Source organism: Copadichromis virginalis, linkage group LG15 (genome assembly GCF_057382275.1).
Source record: "Copadichromis virginalis isolate Kocher_CV1m ecotype Utaka linkage group LG15, C_Virginalis_male_GT1.1, whole genome shotgun sequence".
Lineage (NCBI taxonomy): Eukaryota > Metazoa > Chordata > Actinopteri > Cichliformes > Cichlidae > Copadichromis > Copadichromis virginalis.
The window spans coordinates 10,848,548-10,870,939 of NC_140632.1; the positions used below are offsets into that span (position 1 = coordinate 10,848,548).

Consider the following 22,392-nt stretch of genomic DNA (forward strand, 5'->3'; position numbering starts at 1 on the left):
ATAAGAGGGGAAAAAACCCTTTCCAGTGAGGAAAATTATCTCAGAGGTTTGAAATGAGTGATTTGCTAATCACTCATCTGATTATATAGTATTTTAAAACACCAACATAACTGCTGAAAGATATGTAAAACATTGTGTTTATGTTATAAATTTGCATTGCATTATGGTTTTACTAATATGTGGGGAAAAAAGAATTTCTGTGAGTGTATAAAGTATTGCTTGGTGTAATAATGGTGTGCAGCACAGGTTGTACTTGATTCATATGACTTTGCTTTTATGCTCTTTAGTTACAGCTATGACCTGAGCCACTCACTGCAGTACAACCTGACTTTGCTGCAGAGACCTTATGAACAATGGTCTTCAGCAGCTTCCTCTACTGAGGAAGAGGTACACACACAGAGCAAGCAGGACAGCTTTGACATCTTTGAAGATGAGGGTTTGCCTACAAAAGGTGAGAGGAGTTTATCTATATTCCTTTCATTTCTTTTCTTCATTGTATTGGCTGGGGAGGAGCTCATTGGGAGACACAAAACTATGATTTCAATCTGGAGAGGGAATACATGTTGTACCTGAAGTATATACAGTTGGGTCCATAATTTGTTATTTATTTATTCAAAAAATGCTGTGGTAGTGTACAGAGGTAAAACCACAAAATATATGGAATTTGCATATATGATTGCTAGTGAAACAGCATTACTATTATTTATTGGTAGTGTGTGACTGCTGATAGAAGTGGGAGAATAAATTGTGAATTGTACAGGGTTTTACTCTCTGCTCAGATTCAGACACATGCTGCAAAACTGATCAGACTGCAAATGGTTAATGATCAAAAAAGTATATTGCTGAGAGTTTCTCAAGCCAAAGAAATAGGATATTCTTCAATGGACAAATCAGTCAGCTGATCTTAACCCAAGAGAATATACTTTCCAGTTATTGAATACAAGTCCAAATGCAGTGAGACACAGCAACTTAAGGTGGCTACATTAAAACCTAACATACCATTAAAGTCACAGATACTCTATTTGGGAAATACTTTTATATTCTTTGACACAGGATTCGTGCCATTTATGACATATTTTGTAGTATACCAGTAGATAAAATTAATCAGTTATATAACTATCACTAAATATGATCTTTATGGTCTGATGAGCGTGACTGATACCAGTCCAGAAAAATGCTTCAGTCTTCTTTTTTTTTCTCTCTACAGTGGTTTATGGCCTTTACAACGAGCCTTACTACAAATATGTGTGGAACGGGAAGCTCCTGGAGCGAGTCAAGGACATAGTGCATCATGACTGGCTTATGTATATAATCCATGGATTTTGTGGCCAGTCCAGTATCCTTTGAGCATCAGCTGTTTATAGAATTATTTAGTGTTTCCTTTTTAATTGCCATGACACACTTGCTATGCTTTTTATGGAAACCATAAAAGAATATCCTCAAGGTTAGTACCTTTAGTGCAGCGGTCCCCAACCCCCGGGCCATAGACCCGTACCGGTCCGTGAGTCATTTGGTACCGGGCCGTGACAGTTGAGGCTCGGGTGTGAAATTTATGGTTTTCAGGGCTTTTATTGTTAACTAGGTTTCCCTGGGTTTTTTCCCGTGTTGTAGTTGTGTGTCTTATTTTGAAAGGAATATTTTTGCGTTATATTACCATTACCATAGTAACCAGAGAGCATTAAGGGGCAGAGAGGAGGATGTTACTCAATGTTGTTGGCACATTTCAAGAGGACGCTGCTAATAAAGTTACACAATTACACCGTAAATTTGCGCTTATTATTGTATTTACAAAATACCACCGTTTTTGTCTTGGTCGTATCATTTTATTTTGTTGTATTTATCCGTGACACTTTAAAGGTCGGTCCGTGAAAATATTGTCTGACATTGAACTGGTCCGTGGTGCAAAAAAGGTTGGGGACTGCAGCTCTAGTGCATTCTTTTAAGTAATAAAGTTGGTGCCATGTTGAGACTTTGTTGGGATGCATCTGTCAGCACTGATCATTTTAACCAACCACATAGATGCAGCTGCATGCCAGGGAGTCTGTGTCTTTGTTTTTTGTTTTTTTCCCTTTTTGTCACAGCAAAAAGAACAGGGAACTGCTGTTATTTTTATTTATTTTTAACGGTAAAGGATTGCTTATTTGAAAATTAAGTGAATAACTGATTACTCCATGTGTGAAACTACACCCAACACCACAGAAGACTCTCACATTGTTATCCTTTGTCGATACTTCTCATCTCTCATTCGCAGCACCACTTGTTGAACTGTGCTCAGCCCCCACCAGATCACATGGATCACACTGTGTGATTCATCACAGAACTGCACAAGCAATTATTTGGTTTTTAGGGATTTAACAAAGCAAATATCAGAGCGTATATACACGGGCACTTTCAGAAGTGCTCGGGCTGTTATCTGCAGGGAGAAACAACACTGTGCATATTAAACAGATGAGTTACACGTGCTTCTTTCTGGAGACGTGCCTGTGTTTTGTATGAATTATGAATACTTTTCTTTTTTTTTGGTTTGTTTATGAGCTTCAGTCCTTTAGTATCATTTTCTTTTAAGTTTTGAGTACACACCAGCAAATTTTCTCTCCATGAATAAATTCTCCTGGATTTCTTTTTATTCATTTATTTTTTGTGTTATTGATGCATGGGTAACTGCCGCAGAGGGACTTTGCACTTGATTACCTCTGATTTATGGGAGTAAAAGTCAGCCTCAGGTTCAGTTTTCAAGTTTTAGTCATTCACCATTGTGTCTCGTTAAGCAATCTTTCCTTATTTTTGTTCAGCCAATATTAATAACGTTAATGGATGTTCAATATACAAATACTTTCAAACCAGATTTATCTTGTTTTTTGTCTTTAGCCACGTTCTGTGAGTCTTCTGCAGATAAACACAGAAGTGCAATAACTTAATATGCAATCAGGCCTGTTGCTGTTGTCTCCCTCTTTAGGCAGCCTGCTGCCGCTGTGGCAGTGTGTGGGTGTTTTGAGTTTATCAAATTCCTGGAAATTGTTTGGCATTCAGTCCTCTTTTCTGAGTGGATGAAAGGGCCACTGGGTGCAACAAGAAGAGACTCACCAGATAGGAAATATGCAAAACCTTTTAGCAGATGGGAAGACACAGAAATGCACTAAAAAAGATGTGGAATGGTTCAATCACGAGCTATAAGTAAGGTTTCTCATTGGTTTCTTAATATTGGTAGAGGTGGGATGAATCGGAAATAAATATTTCCCAGGTTCATATTCTAACTACAAGTGAAACTGTCATCATTAAGAGCTAATGTCAAAGCATGACTGCTATGAATGAAATACAATTTTAAAAAGGATTTTTCTTTACATTTTACTAATAATATGTGTTTGTTTCCACAGGTCATTGTTAGGCTGTTAGGTCTATATTGGTATTATTATTATTTTTCCTTTACCGACCACCTACAGAACTTCTGATCTACGGCCGACCGGTTCACATCACCCTGATTGCCAGGCGCTCCAGCAAATTTGCTGGCACCCGTTTCCTCAAAAGGGGAGCCAACTGTGAGGTACAGAAGTTACCAGGGTAACTCGGAGGAACAGATAGTAGAGGGTGGCATCAGGGCCACAAAACAGATTGAGATGACTCTGGTTAATCACAGGGGGTTAATTGGACACACTTTCTCTTTTTGGAATGGGAGTGAGTGTCTTTGAGATGGGATGTTGTTCAGTTATATCCTTTTTTTCTGTAGGTAAAGAAGATGAAGAGTTTTCTTGCCCAGATATGTAACAAAATATGTAACAAAAAATCCCCCAACAATTTCTAGTATTTACTGTTCACATGACTGTAGTAGGAAAACTGAGAATGAGGAAGGTAATTGCAGACCGAATGTTAGAAGTCTTATATTAGAATGTTAGATGAAGAACATAGACATAGACTTTATTAATCCCACAGTGAGGAAATTCAGTGGGGATACAGCAGCACAAGAGTCAGTGAAAAAGGAAGTGAATTAGAGCTATATTATAAAAAAAAAAATAGCAATAGAAATGAAAAATAATTTAATTTTTTAAAAAGCCCAAAAAACTGTACACCAGTAATTTCTGTTACTGGTAAAATGGTTGTTATACACAGGAAATAAACTCAAATTATTTTTTTCATATGTACATATACATACATAAAGTGCAGTGGGAGTGTTTATATAATATATACACGTAAGTTGTACGTTCAGTTTTGAAATGTTTGCCATGTGAAAGGTGAAGAAACACTTTGATATCTTATGATAAACTACAGCACTGTGTAAAGCTTTGAGCCTCCCCTCATTGGTTCACAAGGCGATGGCATCGTAATTTTTACATTAATCTTGAGCAAAAGCTCTTCAAGCTTTCTGAAGTTCATGCAAAGTTTTTCTGTCCATTCTTCAGTATAGCAGTGACTGTCTACAGCCATCTATAAAACACAGGAGAGGTGGTTTTAGTGCTGCATTATAGTCATCATGTCAAAATTGATGGAATTATGAACACAGAAAAGTGCTATGTTATTTGGATCCGTCATGCAATACCATCTGGAAAGTATCTGATTGGCAACGGCTTCATTTTTCTAGCATGACAATGATCCCAAACACACTGCTAATGCAGTGAAAACATACCTGGGCAGAAAAACATCCCGGATAGTCCCAGTGCCCGGACCTTAACGTTACTGAAGTAATGTGAGATCATCCTTACAGAGCAAAAAACAGCGAACACCCAAAGAATAGCTCTGAATGTTCTTCAACAAGCCTGAAGAACCACTCCTGTAGACTACATAAAGAATTTAGATTTATATAATTGTATTATAATAATTGTTTTATGTTCTCTAAAGACATGTTCTTGGGTTTCCCAATCATGCCGAAGTTTATCATTTCTTTTTTGCTTTTCTCATTTTTTGTTTTATTTTGTTTTTTTTTCAGGGGGATGTGGCTAATGAGGTAGAGACTGAACAGGTCGTCCATGATGCCTCAGTTATGTCTTTCACAGCAGGGAGTTACTCCTCATATGTCCAGGTGCGAGGCTCCGTCCCACTCTACTGGTCCCAGGACATTTCCACCATGATGCCAAAACCTCCAATTCGATGTAAGACTTCTTCTTTACACTTCAGCATCAGCAGCTTTTGTTGTAGGCTGAAATATGTAACATGTGGTGAACTGTATATGTATTATTTTTGTCTTTTGATACTTCAGAAGAAATAAGTCATCGAAGAAAAGCTACATTAAAATAAGAGAATATATGTAGAGTATACTGAGGCCATTCCTTTCAACTATTGGCAAAAGATTAAAAAAAAAATAAGACTGTGAAGGCAGGATGGCCCCTTTTGGCTTCAGCTTTGTATCCGTCCTATTTCATTATAAGCAGGATAAAAACACAAAGCCGTGGCCAGAGGGAGGTGATTAGGTACCGAGACTGACGGTGAGGACAGCTCTGTGTGTGGGGGTGTACACACAGGAATAGACTGGTGTTTGCATGTGTACAATGCCTGTATTAGATTGTAATCTTTTTTTCGTTTGGTTTGCCCTTTAATTCATCCTCAGGTGACATTTACCTGTGAAAGATAGACACTGAGCATGTTCCTAAGATCTCTCCGTGTGTCATCTTCCCTCATCGTCCTGCTTCCACTTTGATCCTTCAAAACGGTCCTTATCTGACATTTCCTAAATGTTTCCCCAACCCTTCCACCATCAGTTTAACATTTGACCTGTTTACGTGTGTTAACAGTTTTCTCAGTGCATGGCATACTTTTTCCCCTCCATCATATTTTTGCCTCCACTGAGGAGAAGTAATATGCCATCTAATTAAGTGGTTGACGCAAACTAGTAGTTTAGTTTGTTGAGTCTTTAATCCTGTTCCCAATAGGTCTACTATTACTGGGGATTTCATTTTTAATAATTAAAAACACTTTAAGATCAATTTTAAAATTAAAATCACTAAATTATTCATTATTCGTTCCAGCTGGACTTTATTTTTGTACATTTCACATCTTTGTGCTTCCTGAGCCTTCCTAATTTTGAGTTAGGTGAAACTAAAAAGCTGTCCTGCTCACATTAGCCCATGTTTAATACGAGGAAAATGTTGCTTTGTTGTTGACTGGAGAGAAAGACATCTTCACTGGTGCATAAATGTTTATAGAAAAATTATATTTAAATAAATTATTGGTGTGCCAGTATAGCTTGCTTTCATTGATGGTACAACAAATGAAACTCAAAAATCAGTTTTATTTGTTTCTATTTAATAATATAGGTTATTATTATTGTGGAACCTTTCATATTAAATAACTGTCCGTCTCCAGGTCACTTATGTTGGTCAAAACAAATATGTTCTCTGTGGTAGGCTGATACACACATTTATTGATTGGACCATAATCTAAATTTTACCTAGGGCATCAAATTGACTTGGCTCTAATCAAAAACAGAACAAATCTTGGAATACTTGAAGTGGTCTGAAGAGCTTAAAATGCACTTTTGGGTATTGGATCAATCTCCTTAATAAATAAATGACCAACATGTGACATTTTTGTCACATATGTTTAGTTGGGTTCTTTTTACTTACTTTTAGGACCTATGTGGAAATCAGTTGATATTTTTTTTCTGTTTTTCTGCTGAAATTTTAAAGGGATCACAAATATCCAAGCCCATTGTCGTAGCTGAATCTAGGTCAACAACGTAGCTAAGAGACATACTGGACTGAGTGCATGCAGAGTAGAGAGTGTCTATATTACACAATGCATCTCTCCTTGCCCCATCTCTGATATGTCAAGACTCATTATTGCATAATTGAATCCTTTAGGAGATGACCTTAGTTGACCGCTGAAGGAAAGTCACCAATGTCATTATCCAAACTCCCCTCCCAAGGTGCACAAGCGCTTTACATAAACTATCATCCTTTGAGGTGTGAGCAGTGGAAAACATGACGATTAAATGGTTTTGGGGAGAAGCTGAAAAAGGTGACATTTAATTTATCAGTTCTGACACACAAGCAGCTCTGTGGGATGAACTGCAGCACGATCTGACCTATTTTCTTAAGTCTCCTTTCTGGCAGCCGCACTAGTCCAATTTGGCAACGTGTGCAGGTGTGGGGTTGAGCATTAGTGGCAAGTAGAAGCTGTAAATGTGCTTTTTAAAAGGAACATTTAATAGAAAAATGAAAATGCAAAGGTTCAGTGCGGTGTTAAAGATCGTCTGTTAAAATAGTCACGTGGAAAAGTTTTAAATTCAAAAAGAAAAGTATAGATACAAAAAATGTTAAGAATACTTGTTTTATTACAAATAAGACTACATAAACATTGGAGTGAAATCCAATCAAGTACTTTTACATTTTAATCAAAAAAATAATTATGTGCTTTATTGTTTTCTGTTTTTTAATTGTAAACCAGTTAATTTGGAAATTAATGGATAACAACAATATTTAAATTTTGACATGAAAAGTATAATTTCAATTAAAGAGCTTTCACACAAAGGTGTATTAACAGTTACAAACATTAAAGATGATTTTGGTAACTACCAGTACTGTTAATTTATGGTTGTGACATAAAACAAACATTGGGTGCTGATCTAATACATTTCTTAAGCCCTTTATGTAGCAGAAATATTTTTAAAAACACATGAATTGGGCTTGGTCTAAATTGTTTGTATCCCTTCTTGTAAATCCTGGATTTACTCCATGATGTAATGCCAGGGTTCGATAGAGGTATTGCTCTCTATATCAGGAATACGTTTTAGTAAAATTATTTTAAAGTTATCATCAGATCTAGGGCTGCTCAATATAACGATATACATCGGATGACGATATAAAAACGTCCATTGTTTCATTTTACGCTATCGTTTGTTTCGCGGTGTTGCAAAATAAACTGTTTACGGTAATATTTTTTCATCGTTTTGATGGTCACTGTAGTGGCTATATTAATTTCTTAAAGTTCTCTCTTTTTCTTATATTTAATATAACCACACTACAGACGGACAAGCGCCTGTTTTTATGCGTTGTGGTTAGCAACAACGACGGTAACACCATCGCGTGTCCGCTTGTTTATGTTCCACATAAACCTTTCACAATAAAGCTCAAGATCCTGTTGAGACTTTTCAAAATAAACTGAGTCACGTGAAAGAGCAGATTATTTATGGATGAGAAGTAAAAAAGAGCCGCCAGGTTGCTAAAAACTTATGTCTAAAAATGTATAGTTTCATGCATCTGTTAAAACACTCGACTCCAGGTACATGACGCGCAGCTGGAAACACTTCACGCAAGTCGAGTGTTTTGTTCATATCGCACAGCCCTAATCAGATCTCTATTATCAGATCTCTTTGTCATGTCATGCCTTGACGCATGCTCAGTCATGCAGGCACAACACAGCGGATGGCTCTATCATAGTGATGTGTGATGGATAAGAATTTAAGCATTTAGTCAAGTGACTCAGATAACTTCTTTTTCATAGCAGCTAGACCAAGTGTTCCACTGTAGTGATCTTTGGTGGTGGTGGTGATGTAGGTCTCTCAGTGTTGTTGCTACTTTTACCTCAGCTGTGACAATATGCAATATTGTTTTGAAAAATAATTTATATTGAGGTCAATAAAGTTGTGTTATATTCTTGTGAGGACCCTTAAATATTTAACCATTAAAATATTTTTTCTGTCTAATTTTGCAGTGGACCAAGCTGACCCATACGCCTATGTAGCTGGCCTCCATTTTGACCAGATGCTACAGCGGTTTGGCTCACCCATCATCATCCTCAACTTGGTCAAGGTAGGGAGGTGCTGAAATAAGTATTCCAAAATGTGTTTAATGACACAAAAATACAGTCATTAAGTAATAAAATCACTTACAAGCTATTTACTATTTACATAAATTCTTGTGATATAAATAAAATCACATCTCCACACAGTTATGCAAGTATGCAGACTTCGAACGTCTTAGTTATTAAATTAATAGCAGATTTGAATGTACCTGTGAATCCATTCTAGGGCTAGAGAGTTCACGGTTAAATTTTTCCAGTGCTACAGTTAATTAGCACTTTAGGGCACATCTGCAACACAATGCTTTCAGAGAAACAATGCAATAAAGGGAAATACGTAAATACACAGCTCATGTTGTCTTCTGCTAATTTATCTACATTTTATTTTCTGTATATCAAATTTCAGTTCAATAAAGTCAGTAAAATCTGTTTTATTTACATAAGCCCAATTCACAAAAACAGTCAATTCAAGGCACGTTATATTGTACGGTAAACAGCTTAAAATAATACAGAGAAAACCTTAACAATCCCTCCCCATGAGCAAGCCCACAGTCTGACAGCAAAGTGCTCTATTGTGGTGATATGGTACTAGGAGGCCTTTAAGATAAAATGCCACCTGGTTATTGAAGACCTTGTAAGTGAGGAGAAGGATTTTAAATTAGATAAGCCAATGAAGAGAAGCTAACGTGGGAGAAATGTGGCCTCTCTTTCTAGTCCCTGCCAATACTCTCGGTACAGCACTTTTATTAAAACTGAAAGAGTTAAAAATGGCTAAGGATTATATATGCATCAGGCATATCTTTAGATCAAATATAACTTTCTTGTGTGATCACTCAAGAGGTAGCTATTTAAAATTATAGTGCAGGGCACGACTGTAATTTGTCAAGCATTCTGTTGATATTGGTGCGTTAGGTGTTGCTGTGGAGCCGTTTAGTCACAGGAGACTTTCTGAGTGCTTGCTGATTACAAGCAGTTGAAAAGCTGCCTTGAATATTGATCTGCTTCTGCATTGTTCTGGAAACACAAGCATACCAACACGCACAAGCACATTTGATAAGACACACCTAGCTTTCACCACATTATGACTTCCATATTATTCTGCTGAAAAATTAACATAATTCATTTAAACTGCTGTCAGTTTAAAAAAAAAAAGGAAAAAAAAGCAAGATTATTATGTTTTATTATAAATTATGAAGATTATAAAATGCTTTATCTTGCTTCATGCTGCAGATGTATCCTTGTGTGCATCACAGTTACTTTATGTTGGGCACATGGCCATATACTCCGTAGATTGGGTCTCCAGCTCACGTTGTCACTCACAAGGGGAACTGTGAGATGAGGAACGAATCACAGAGCTCAGAGGTGTGCACAAGCCACAGCCATGTGAAATTTGCAGACTGCGGGGAGCAAAGCAGGGGATCCCCTGCTAACACAATACCCCCCTCCAGATTATCCAAGAGAGACAGAAAGAGGAAGGAAATGGCATTTAACCATAAAACCCACTGCCATCTATCCCTTAATGGAGGTGGCATGGGCCATGCTGGCCCTTCAAACTCTTTTATATGTGCATCATTTTGGCAAGGGCTAATGCATGCATCCCAGCATGTAAGAAAGGAGGCGTAAAGGCACACATGGTAAAGCATGTGAATGACTTGTTCAGGATACCTTGTACGCTGTACCCTTAGATATATAATTTGGATTGTAACCTTACAGAAAAACATGAAACCCATTAAACCATTGTGGTAAAATATACACCCATATTATTACAGTGTTCATTAACGTCACTAATACGTCACTGAAAAGCCCACTCCCATACGTCAGTGTGCATGTGTGACTGTTTTATGTTATCATTCGTGATCTGTGACTGCACTTCTGCACCTCAACATTATTGTGGCCTTTTATTAAAGCTTGTTTATACCTGTGAACAATACAAGTCTGCTGTTCTGAGTGTTTGTTCACGTGTACTGTACTTGTAGCATCTCATCTGTGCTCAGAAAGTGTGACCGAGCGTGTATACGTGTCTGCCTGTATGACACGCTCTGCTGAATGGTCGAGGAAATGTGCTGGTAATTTGACTCGTTGCTGTGGTGCCACTGCTGGATGTTTGAATGGCGATGTGAGCTGCTAAATGATGCGTCCAAGCTGATTATCACCCTGGGTGATCAGTCATAAAGCTACAGTGGAGTTCATGTGGAAATAGCTTAATGGATAGTGTGACTGCAGATCACACAGAAGGATTATGAGTTCATGCATTTTAGTTGACAAAGAATAATTCCTTCGATTTTTTTTTCTGGTTTTTTTTTTTTTTTTTTTCACTTACTGATTACGACAAAATTAGAGGCAAGATTTATAATCACTGTAATATTGTTGCACCATGTTTGCTCGCCAAAGGTACTTTTAAATTTTACACCATCAAATTTGCTGTATTTTGCAGTTTGATGTTGTTGCCCATCATTTTTTTTCTTAGTGAGCTTGGAAACCAATCTGGTTGGTTGCTAGATGTTGACCAACAGTTCTTAAGGCCACAAAGTTTTGTAAGTTTGTGCAGGCATAACTGAAGTAAAAGGCAGGAGAAAGATGTTTTAAATATTACTTTGGACAAAATTTCTAAATGTTTTACTGTTTTTTTTGCCCCTCAGCCATAAAAGGCTCATGGGGTATCATCACCCCGCCAGGCAGGTGAGAGGTCAGGCGACGTGGACACCCAAGTTTGTGAATGGGATCATTCGTGAACAAAGCAATTTAGGACTTTCAAATTGATACCAATTAGTGCCAGAGGTATATCCTATATTTATATTTAAGTACCCGTGTGCGTGTGTGGACCGCTCGTTTTAATATTTTACACACAAAACATAACCCCCTTTTTTTTCTGATTATTTATTTTCCTTGTGAAAGTCGTGTTTTTGTTTTTGTTTAATTAAAATGTTTTTTCACATTTAATTTTCATTTTTAGGTTGATTTTAGTAGGCTGGGATGTCCTTGGCCTGCATCATGTGGTTTCTATTACATATATTCTACTCTGCTCGATACCTGTAAATTGCATCTTGCAGCTTTGTGTTCTCTGAGGTCACTGTGTAAAAGACATGAACGGATGTTGATTAATACTTCAAAGGAAAACACAGAATCTGTTACATGTCTGACTACAGCCCTAATGGAAACCTTTCAAAGAACTCGGATACTATTGTGACTGTACATCAAGCTCCCCATAATGTAACACTTAAGTTGACGTTTGATAGAATCACACATACATGTGTACATCTCTTTGTTGTGCTACAGAAGCGTGAAAAAAGGAAACACGAGAAGATTCTGAGTGAGGAGCTGTTCCGTGCTGTGGTCAACTTGAATCAGTTCCTCCCTCCCTCCCATTGCATAGACTATATCGCTTGGGACATGGCCCGATACACCAAGAGGTATTGACAAATACTAGTGCACAGAATATCTTTAAGGTGCAGGTTTATTGTGTTTTTACCATCAAAATAAGAAGCTCACTTTGAAAGAGGGGAAAAATATCATGGTGTGACGTAAGCACATTACATAAAGAGAAAATTGAACCTTTGGACAAGTTTGTATGCCTGTAAGCACTCAAATAACAAAATCACTGTGACCCCCATGTCCACCTCATTCCTGTGAAAGTGGTATATCAGGAAAATCAGAGTCACTGTGAAAAACTAAGTACATCCTGGGCTTTAGTAGCTTGTATAACCAATATTTAGCAGCAATAACTTGAAGTAAACATTTTCTATGTGACTTTATAATTCTCTTAGAACTGCTTGAAATTCCTCTCACATTGTTGTAGAGGAATTTTGGGAAGGTCCGGACAGACGTGTTAAAGAGAGCTCAAAGCAGCTATCTGGGATACTCTGAAACTTCTCTGGATTAAAATACTGACATTATTCATTTCCAGACCTTCTCATTGTTTCTGATACACTCATATGAGATCTTGACATTTTAACCTGAGCCCTTTTGGGAGCAAAGAATAGAGATGTTAAAGTCTAGGGACTTGGATATAAAATTTGATGAATGAGCTTCTACAGGCACATCCATTTTTTAAAATGATTTATTCTTCAGCGAGTTAAAATGACATTTCCAATCTTTCTCTTTCTGTCCCAGCAAGTTGTGCAATGTTCTCGACCGTCTGAGTATGATAGCAGAGAACGTGGTCAAGCGAACGGGTTTCTTCATTAATCGCTCTGACTTCTACTGTCACACTCTCAGACCAGATGAAAGGTGAGACTTTTTCTTTTTTTTTTTTTTAAATCCTATTCGATTGCTTCTTTTTCTGCCCTTTAAAACAGAGAAGGCCGAAACACACACTGCTGGACAAGAATTAAAACTTTCAGTCAGCCCCATGTGCAAAACAAACACATCTGTTACTGTTTCAGTTTTATTTGAAGCAAACTAATAAGTAAAATGGAAGCTGCTTAATGAATCTGAATATGACCGGGTTACAGAAAACTAAACCGCAATAGTGTCTTTTTTTAGATTTATATATCGGATGTTTTCCACAAATTTTGTAAATTTAAGGTTTTGTCATTTTCCATATTCATGATCACACTTATCGACACTTGCTTGATTTTGAAACTTTCCACATATGAATTCTTAATGGAAATTATGCCTGATGGCAGTTGTATTACATTGAAATTTCTGCTAATGAGCCGAGTAGATTGCCATCCATGTACATAGTGCCTGGCTCTTCTATTGTCTGGATGATTTAATCGCTTTTACTCAGCATTAGCATTCTGTTACATAACACAACGACCATGCCAGAGCACATATTTATTACCCTTTCTTTTGCATTACGTAAGCTATCACACTTTCTTTGCTTTAAGGACTCATACGCTCAGCCACATGCTCCCAACTACACACATGCACGCACACACATACACTGGTAGGTGTTTTGTTTGTTTGTGCAATCAGGTATGACACCTGTAGCATTCATCACATGCAGGAATTGGGTCATGGATAATGAAGATATTTACAAAGTCTTGATAACGCTGCCTTGTTCTGATCATTTACACGTTTGTCTGAAGTTTCCATCTCGCTGCATTCAGACTTTGTACTTTGATGCATACTTTAGCTACACCTGCTGATTGATTTTAAAGTGGGTCACGGAGTTTATTCAGAGATGATAAAATGTGTTTTAAAACTTCCTCTTAAATATCCACAGCTCACAAGGAGAAATTCAGAATTACTGGGGTTTCTTTGCATTGATTGATTTCTGCTTGCTTTTGTACAATTTAGTCTGCCTTTCGTCAAAGGGTGATTTTCTTTATTTGCTGTTTTTCCCTTTTAAAAAGAAAGTGTTGAATGAGAGTGGTAGAGAATTTAAATGGAATAAGGAAAATACAGTTACTTTGTTAAAATAAAGGGATTACACGGCAGTCTTTTCCTGTTTCATATGTTAGGCTGTCCCCTCTCTATTTTTGGTAATTCCACGCATGGCCGGTTTTGTGCCAAAAAGTGATTGTCTGCCAAAAACTGATTTCTGGCATTTGCCAAAAACTGATTGGTTGTATTTAAACTGCTATAAATAACTTGTTGATCTACGATATGTGAAACATATGTCAAATATATCCCTCATGAATTATATCCAGTCATCTTGACCAACAAACAACATTCCTGTAAGAAGGTAGAAGCCGCAATCACTTTTTGGCAGTGACTTTTATGTGTCCTTTATTTATGGAGTTAAAAAAAATTCTTGTTTGCTTTAAAAAATGTCTCTTTTAAGAGTATTCTGGCCAAGAGGACAGCTGAAATTGCAACAAATGCAAAAATAGTTCTGTAAACATATTTTAAGTGGACAAAAGGAAGCTGATTGATTATAATTAAGTACAATAACACAGCTACAAAGATAATTGAGAAACAGGTAATTTTTTTTAAATTGTGTATTTAACCCCTTTGCAATACCTGTTCACCGAAGTCTATTTAGCAACATACGTAATGGTATTACACATAAAAAAACAGACGGAAACATTGGAAATCACTTTTTGGCACAACACTGGAAACCCAAACAAAAAGCATTAAGAGGCTCTAATGCCTGTGTCTCAATCTCGCGGCCCATGTCACCTCTACTTGCAGCCCACATAATGACGTGACAAAATATGTTTTTTTAATTATTGTTCAAAAAATTATTTAATATGAAGGCAATAGGCAGAGTGCTACAGGCATAACCCTAAAGAATGTAGCCTCATGGGCAGTGTAGCCCAGTTGTAAGTAAGCTATTAAGACTCGACTGTACACTGTGTTCGTGTTTTCCTCCAAAACAAGACGTTCTGTTGGAGCAGCCTTTCAACGCCTCTCTCTGTCTCTCGTTAGCAGAGTTGACCCAGACAACAAAGTAAAACTAGTTATCGGTTACGAGCCTGACGCGGAACCCGACGTATTAGCCAGAGGTCCATTTACTACGGTTCGGAGACACAGACCTGCTTTATATACACGCCGAATAGTTTTCGCTGCAAAAAGTGCAGCCTTACCTAATGTCCACCCTACAGTTACTCATTTTATATTAAGATTTAAAAATCTAGTTGGTACTGGTATGGCGTGTAGCCTTCAGTAATAGTAATAAATCACACAGCAATAGTACATTCATGTAGTTGTAAAAAGCTTGATAATATATAAAGTAATCCATTGTATTCAGAATACGTTACTCTCATACGTTACATTTTGGGGCTTGTATTCTGTAATCTGTAGTGGAATACATTTTAAAAGTAACCTTCCCAACACTGGTGGTGGGAGATTTGCATCATGGATATGCCGCAGACAGATCTGCAGCAATGTGATGCTATCGTGTCAATATTGACCAAAATCTCTGAGGAATGTTTCCATGACCCTGTTGAATCTATGAAACCATGAAGAATTAAGGCAGTTCTGAAAGCAAAAGAGGGTCTAAACTGGTACTAGCAAGGTCTACACAGTGAAGTGTAAAGCAACGGCCAGCTACTGGATGGTTCAGCTTGGCCCCAAGTAACACAATATGTACCTACTAACAAGTTCACTAATCAGTAAATTGGTGTCCTGTTTATTAACATTCATGTAACAAAAAAAAAACTAGCACTCTGGTTGTTTGCCTCTTTCTGACTTCACGTTAACAAAATAACCAAGAATTAATCTCTTTTTTTCTAAATTTTAAACATACTGTAACTTTTTTTTTTCTAGGGGTCAGTATAACTTTGCTTGGTTTTGCACAGAAAGTACTACAGCAGTGTAAATGTGAACATGAGTTCCACTTTTCATCTCTGGGTATTAGAATTTGTCTGCTGAACATTTTCTTCTGTACTTGCACTCCTGATGGGGGTGCATTTGCTGTGTCTGCACCCATTCCATTATGTTCATTCTCGTAATGGTGACAGTCACTGTGATGACAGTTATCATCGCAGTTTCATCATACTGAAGCCGGAATAAATTAGAAAATGTTCTTGCAGAAGAATAGTATTGTGATGTATGTGTTCGGTTTGTTTCCGTTTGTTTATTGACTTCAGTAAATTAAGTAACATTTTTACAGGTGGGGAGATGTAGGTGGACAAATAACATCCACTGGGCGACTGCAGGTAGGTCTTTTGCAGCTTTTTGCACACAATTGTAAAAATTTAGTCTTTTTTAAAAAGGCTTGCCTGTTTGTCATCATCATAATGATTACTACTACTGAGTTAATAGGCTGTAGTTTATAAAGTCAGCTGTTTTCCTCTTGTTGCTTGATGTGTAGACTGGTGTGTTGCGGACCAACTGTGTGGATTGTCTTGACCGGACCAATACTGCCCAGTTCATGGTGGGCAAGTGCGCTCTGGCTTATCAGCTTTACGCACTGGGAATGATTGACAAGCCCAAGCTCCAGTTTGATACTGACTGCGTGAGGTAAAGTTCATATAATTGCCTGAAAATCTAATCCATGCTAAACTTTATCTTTTTCATTTATTTGGAATCCTTTTGGCAGACGCAGTTATTCCAACCTTTTATTCCAAAGTTTGCTGCTCTAAATTCAGTATTCGCAAACATTAGTCAGTAGTGTGTGTCTCTGTCTACTTTTACTTGAAACTGCCACTTAAAGCTCAGTTTTTTCCATCTGAACACAGCATGAGCTACAGTCAGTGCATCAAGGAGAACAAGAATCTGTCACATGCTTGTACTGAAGCGTTCTTACAAGCAATGTGAAAGCTGTTAGAACAGCACATTAACACCACTTAATATGACTCATAACTCTCTAGTAGTTAATCACTGTTGCACACATACAAAGAAACAAGCACAAAATACAGACCCAATCAGTTGAGGTATTTTTAATTACTTTTTTTTTTAACACCTTTTTTTTCCCAAAAAATAATCCTCCAAAAGTCCACATCACCAAAATAATAAATGAATCACAGTTTTATTTGCCCTTGCGAATTGATGACATTTTTTCTTTTGTGCTGTTCAGGTTGTTTGAGGAGTTGTATGAAGACCATGGAGACACTCTGTCACTGCAGTACGGGGGCTCTCAGCTCGTGCACAGGGTCAAGACTTACCGCAAGATTGCACCCTGGACACAGCACTCCAAAGATATCATGCAAACGCTGTCACGGTACTACAGCAATGCTTTCTCAGGTGTGTTCTACGCTAGTTCCTTCTATCCTCAGCTATGCTCTGTATTAAACAGAATCTACCCTTAGTTATGTTCCAGGTTTCCATAGAAATGGGCTCAACCTGTGCATGCATGTATAGTTTACACTCATGTGAAGTATGAAGAAAACGACACTCTATAATTACATATAAGCAAACATTTCTGCCTTTACTTGAACAGAACATAGGACAAATGTGAATCGGCTCACAAAACGTTTTGTGAGAAAGTTTGGTCACAAGTGAAAATCACTCAAGATAGTTGCCAATCTTCCCAGCAGACAACTTAACAAATTCACTTTTAAGCCAGACTGTGCGACTGTGTGACTCAGAGAAACTGCACCAAGTCAAAGAATTGGTGACTGTAAAGCCATATGTTAGCATGTTAAATATCAAAGTTCATGACATCTCAATTCAAAAGAAAATGAACAGGCATGGCTTGTTTGAAAGGGTTGTCGGGGAAATGTATTGTTTCTCTAAAAAACAAAAATGGCTTATGTTTGCAAAGTTGCATCTGCACCAATCACAAGACTTTTGGAACAATGTGTTTTGGACAGACGAGACCATAATGCCATGTTTGGCAAAATCTAAATAATAATAATAATAATAATGGATTGGATTTATATAGCGCTTTTCAAGGCACCCAAAGCGCTTTACAATACCACTATTCATTCACTCTCACATTCATACACTGGTGGAAGCAAGCTACCGTTTGTAGCCACAGCTGCCCTGGGGCAGACTGACAGAAGCGAGGCTGCCATATCGCGCCATCGGCCCCTCTGGCCAACACCAGTAGGCAAGTAGGGTAAAGTGTCTTGCCCAAGGACACAACGACTAGGACAGAGAGCCCAGGGATCGAACCGGCGACCCTCCGGTTACAGATGCAATTCCCAACCCCCTGAGCCACGGTCGCCCCAAACACCTCATACCAACTGTCAGCACAATGGTGGATGCGAGAAGATTTGGGTCTGTTTTGCAGCAGCAGGACCGAGGCACCTTACAGTCATTGAGCCAAACATGAACTCCTTTGCATACTAAGCTATTCTAGGGTCATATATGAGGACATCTGTCTGACAGCTAAAGCTTGGCTAAAATTGGGACATGCAACAGGATAATGATCAGCTTCAAATATACAATTCAGTAGCTAAAAGACTGCAGCAACAAGGTGTCAGTCCAGAACATCAGCGCTGCTGAAATGCTGGGACAAGACCTTGAGAGACCTGCACACAAATAAATGCCTGCAAAGCTCAATGAACTGTGGGAACATGGTAAAGAGAGGTGGGTCAAAATTCCTCAGGAAAAAAAAAGGCAGTTACTTCACATTTACCTTTGCTAAACCCCTTTTTTCTGCGCATGACTGCAGATGAGATTTTTAATATTGTTAATTGCAGATATTTTTTTGATTGCAGCCAATTTGTAGACATGACATAATTACCCAGCAGTTACTGATAAAAGTGGCTTTGCAATGTCCGCAATTTAGATTTTTAATCATTTTAAATGACACCCTAGTGCGTGGTTACAATCAGTGTATCTAGAAATCTTAATGGGTTTACAAAGGTGTTTTCACAGTACACCAGCGAGTGTTCCAGGAGTGAAGAAGAAGACTGTGTACTGTGTCTTAAACCTTGATTAACAGAACTGCACTACTTGACCTACAACATCGACCTTGTTTGTGGTGCTTTGCTCTTGATTTAGTTTTGAGAAATTCAATCAGTAGTTTGTTGCTGAGAGTAGCGTGTATTAAGAATTTTTAAAAAGAAGCCCATATAATCCAGCAGCACAGACAGCCAGAGACCATCACACTCGAACGGGATTCATGAACTGCAAATTGAACAATCCCATGACCTGAATCAGGTAATATGATTAACTACTTGTTGCCACTTAAGAAGACTATATAAGGACAAATTAGCCTAAATGCTTTGTAGTCTGAGCACTGGCTGGTTTGTTCTGTCAACTTGACCCTTTACAAGGGCACAACCATTTTCACAGATTTTCCCGTGGTCATGTTTTCCGTGGTCATGTTTTCCATGCCCTTTTAGACTAGTTTCTGCAAAATTGGAAAAGGGTAATTCCACCCTTGTGTTGCTCAGTAATTTCTAAAAAAAGAACACCCGGTAAATGTTAAAACCATAATCCTTCCATAATAAGTTCTCCTATTAATGGCACTCATATGTGCATATGTATGTTGTATATATTTTTATTATGTATATGGGGAATTAAAATAAATACAGTAGAATAAAATTATAAAATGCTACTTCCTATGAGGTAAATGACATATAATTTTATATCATAGTCAAGCACTGTAACAGCTTCCCCTTGAATCACAGATCAATTTTATACACAGAACCATGTAGTGTAAGCTTCCATATCCTGTGCAGCCTTTTAATTGGTAGATGCAGTGTGACCTCATATGCTTATTAAGACAATTAACAGACATGATGTCAAATTATATTCCTCCTTCCTTTCATTCATAATGGTTGCACGTGTATATTATTTTCAAAGATCACCAGTAACTCGTATCATGTGTGATACACGAGATAAATCTCAGAGAAAAAAACGTAATTGGAGAACAGTCTTGGTGGTGGGCTGTAATAAAACCCAGTTTAGTTTCTAATTACCTAACGTGACTGTTGGGGCAGCATGCACGTGGCTTCGTGCTGTAGTTAGGGAGGGTGAATTAAATGGCACTAAACCAGGCAAATGTACAAAGCACGTGCCACATGCTGAGCACACAAACACTCACAGAGATTATCTAAGCACACACTCATAGCCAAAATGCTGTAGTGCAGTTGTTACAAGAGTTTTTACTGCTATGATGTATGTACAAGTCAGCGTTACTTAGATGTTGATTCATTAACTTAAATCTTTTCAATGCTGCTCACAGCGAAGAGCTGGTGTAGTTTGCCATCATGGTAAAGGAGGCTTAAGTTTGCTTCACATTCACTTTTGAACTGTACTCTCCTGCATTAGGAACCACAGTAATTTATAAACTAACATTTTTTTCTTGTTCTTTTGTTTTTTTTAAACAAGGCACTGTTGACACAAAACTCAAAAGTTTAAATATATAAAATGGTACATGATTAAAAAGATTCAATTTAAAGTATGCACATTATTTGGCTTTCCTCTTCCTGAGCATCTCTGGGCATTAGTAACTTCAAGACTTTTTTTTTCAAGCAGTATATTTTTTTAAGTCATCTACATCAGTAGTTTTCCAGGCTTCGAAGACTTTCAAGGTTTATCTTTTGCCATTGGCTGCTTTTTCAGTCATTTTGAAAAAGCAACCAATGGCTACCTAGACCAGTTGAGGATGAGTTCAGTCTGTCTATCTACTGTTCACTGAAATGTCATCAGAAACGGTCTTTATGGAAGTTTGGCTGTCAAGAAGCTATTTCTAGGTAAGAGAAATTGGAAGAAAAGGCTCAGCTATGTCAAATTACCCAAGAACTGGATTGGAAATGACTGGCAACTCTTCTGGCAAGAGAGGAGCTTTGAATGTCTTTCAAGAACCCTGGATAAATATTTCTGAAGACTACTTAAAGAAATGACAGGAAAGTTTGCCTAAGAGAGTTCAGATCGTGTATAATCACGTCTCTTGATGAACCAGTTATATCATCATAACCTTTACAGTTTGTTTTACAGTTTTTGGGTTTTTTTGTTTTTTTTAGCTATTCGTGTTTCCATCTCTCTCTTTCAGATGCTGACAGACAAGATGCAATCAACTTGTTCCTCCAAGTTTACCAGCCATCAGAGTTTAAGCCACACCTTTGGGAGCTTCCCACAGACTTCTATCTGCATCATACAAGCACCATGGCCATCCCCCAAGACAGACGGAGGTAACAGATAACCCTAAATACACCAACCAAAAGATTACTGTGCTTGCTTTGCATGAACACAGACTTTATTTCTCTGTCTTCAATATTGAAGTTGTTCATTTAAATGTTGGTGGATTTTTATAGGATTGGGATTGCACACTTTTTGCACATCCAAGTGTGCAAAACGTCCAGCTTTTTCTTGAGCTGGACAAGATTTTCAAAAATTTGATCCTGAAAGTTTAATTATATGCAGCTATATGTTTCCTACTGGGTTGAGCTTTATGCTTTTATACCTGTGTCTATGTGCAAATTGGTATCTTATGCGTGGGTTCTGAAAGTACAGGAATGCTAAACTTAGGGAAGGAGATCCAGAGGAAACACAGGCAAATTAAGAACAAATTTTTAATGTTTCCACAGCATATGTGCAAAAATCAGTGCAAAGTGAGAAAAAACAACACAGAGTTTTGCAACTACACACTTTACTATTAGATTGTAGTTGCTTCAGACTTCAGACTTTGACTGTCAAAAAAGTGACCAATTGTATTTATTTATTTTTGTAGCTTTCACCTGTGAAGCTCTTACACAGTACTTTCTTATGAGAAATAACCTATAAGAGATGCAACCCAAACATTAAATGAGGTATGCTCAAAATTCAGAAATCCAAAACCCCTACAAAGAGGAAAATGTATATATGCTGTAAGATAATCCTAAGAGGGTGATCAGTTTGATATAAATACTCATAAACAGCACAGAGAAAGACATTGAAAGCTGTTTTATTGCTTATCCTATCAATGACTTGAAGAAACTGTGTGTGTGTGTGTGTGTGTGTGTGTGTGTGTGTGTGTGTGTGGACAAAATATCCATTAGATTTTAAATACGTTGCCATTTTTTTAATGCATATTTTGAGATGTGAGGATCTGGCTGCTCCACGACCATGCTCACTGATCTCATGGAGAACAGTCTTAACACAGTAATTACTCTCCTTGTAATTATCCTAGTGGTAATTTAACACTGGCACTGATGTCTGTAGTATCTGGATATGATATAATTTCTATTGTAAGATCAAATCTGATCTTTAAGATAGAATATAACAGTGGTTGCTGTCAGTTTGTCTCGAGGTAATGTTAGGTTATGCGTTTTATTGGGGAGTCTACGATCGCTTCGGTGAAATCTGAAATCCTTTTATGTGAGATATTGTTAAATATAATTGAATATATGATAAGACAGGGCTACATACTAAGAAAATATCAATAATCTTTTTTCCTTG

General features: G+C 37.6%; 1 protein-coding gene across 1 annotated transcript in view; it reads left to right on the top strand.

Moving 5' to 3' along the window:
- Positions 1-22,392, top strand: part of fig4a (FIG4 phosphoinositide 5-phosphatase a) — a 56,217-nt gene that overhangs the window by 10,032 nt on the left and 23,793 nt on the right. Inside the window, exons 7-17 of the mRNA XM_085431874.1 lie at positions 288-451; positions 1,208-1,336; positions 3,441-3,541; positions 4,919-5,081; positions 8,641-8,738; positions 12,004-12,137; positions 12,838-12,954; positions 16,229-16,274; positions 16,430-16,578; positions 17,135-17,301; positions 21,008-21,146. Coding sequence (XP_085288000.1) covers positions 288-451; positions 1,208-1,336; positions 3,441-3,541; positions 4,919-5,081; positions 8,641-8,738; positions 12,004-12,137; positions 12,838-12,954; positions 16,229-16,274; positions 16,430-16,578; positions 17,135-17,301; positions 21,008-21,146 — 1,407 coding nt within the window. The remainder of the gene's footprint in view (positions 1-287; positions 452-1,207; positions 1,337-3,440; positions 3,542-4,918; positions 5,082-8,640; positions 8,739-12,003; positions 12,138-12,837; positions 12,955-16,228; positions 16,275-16,429; positions 16,579-17,134; positions 17,302-21,007; positions 21,147-22,392) is intronic.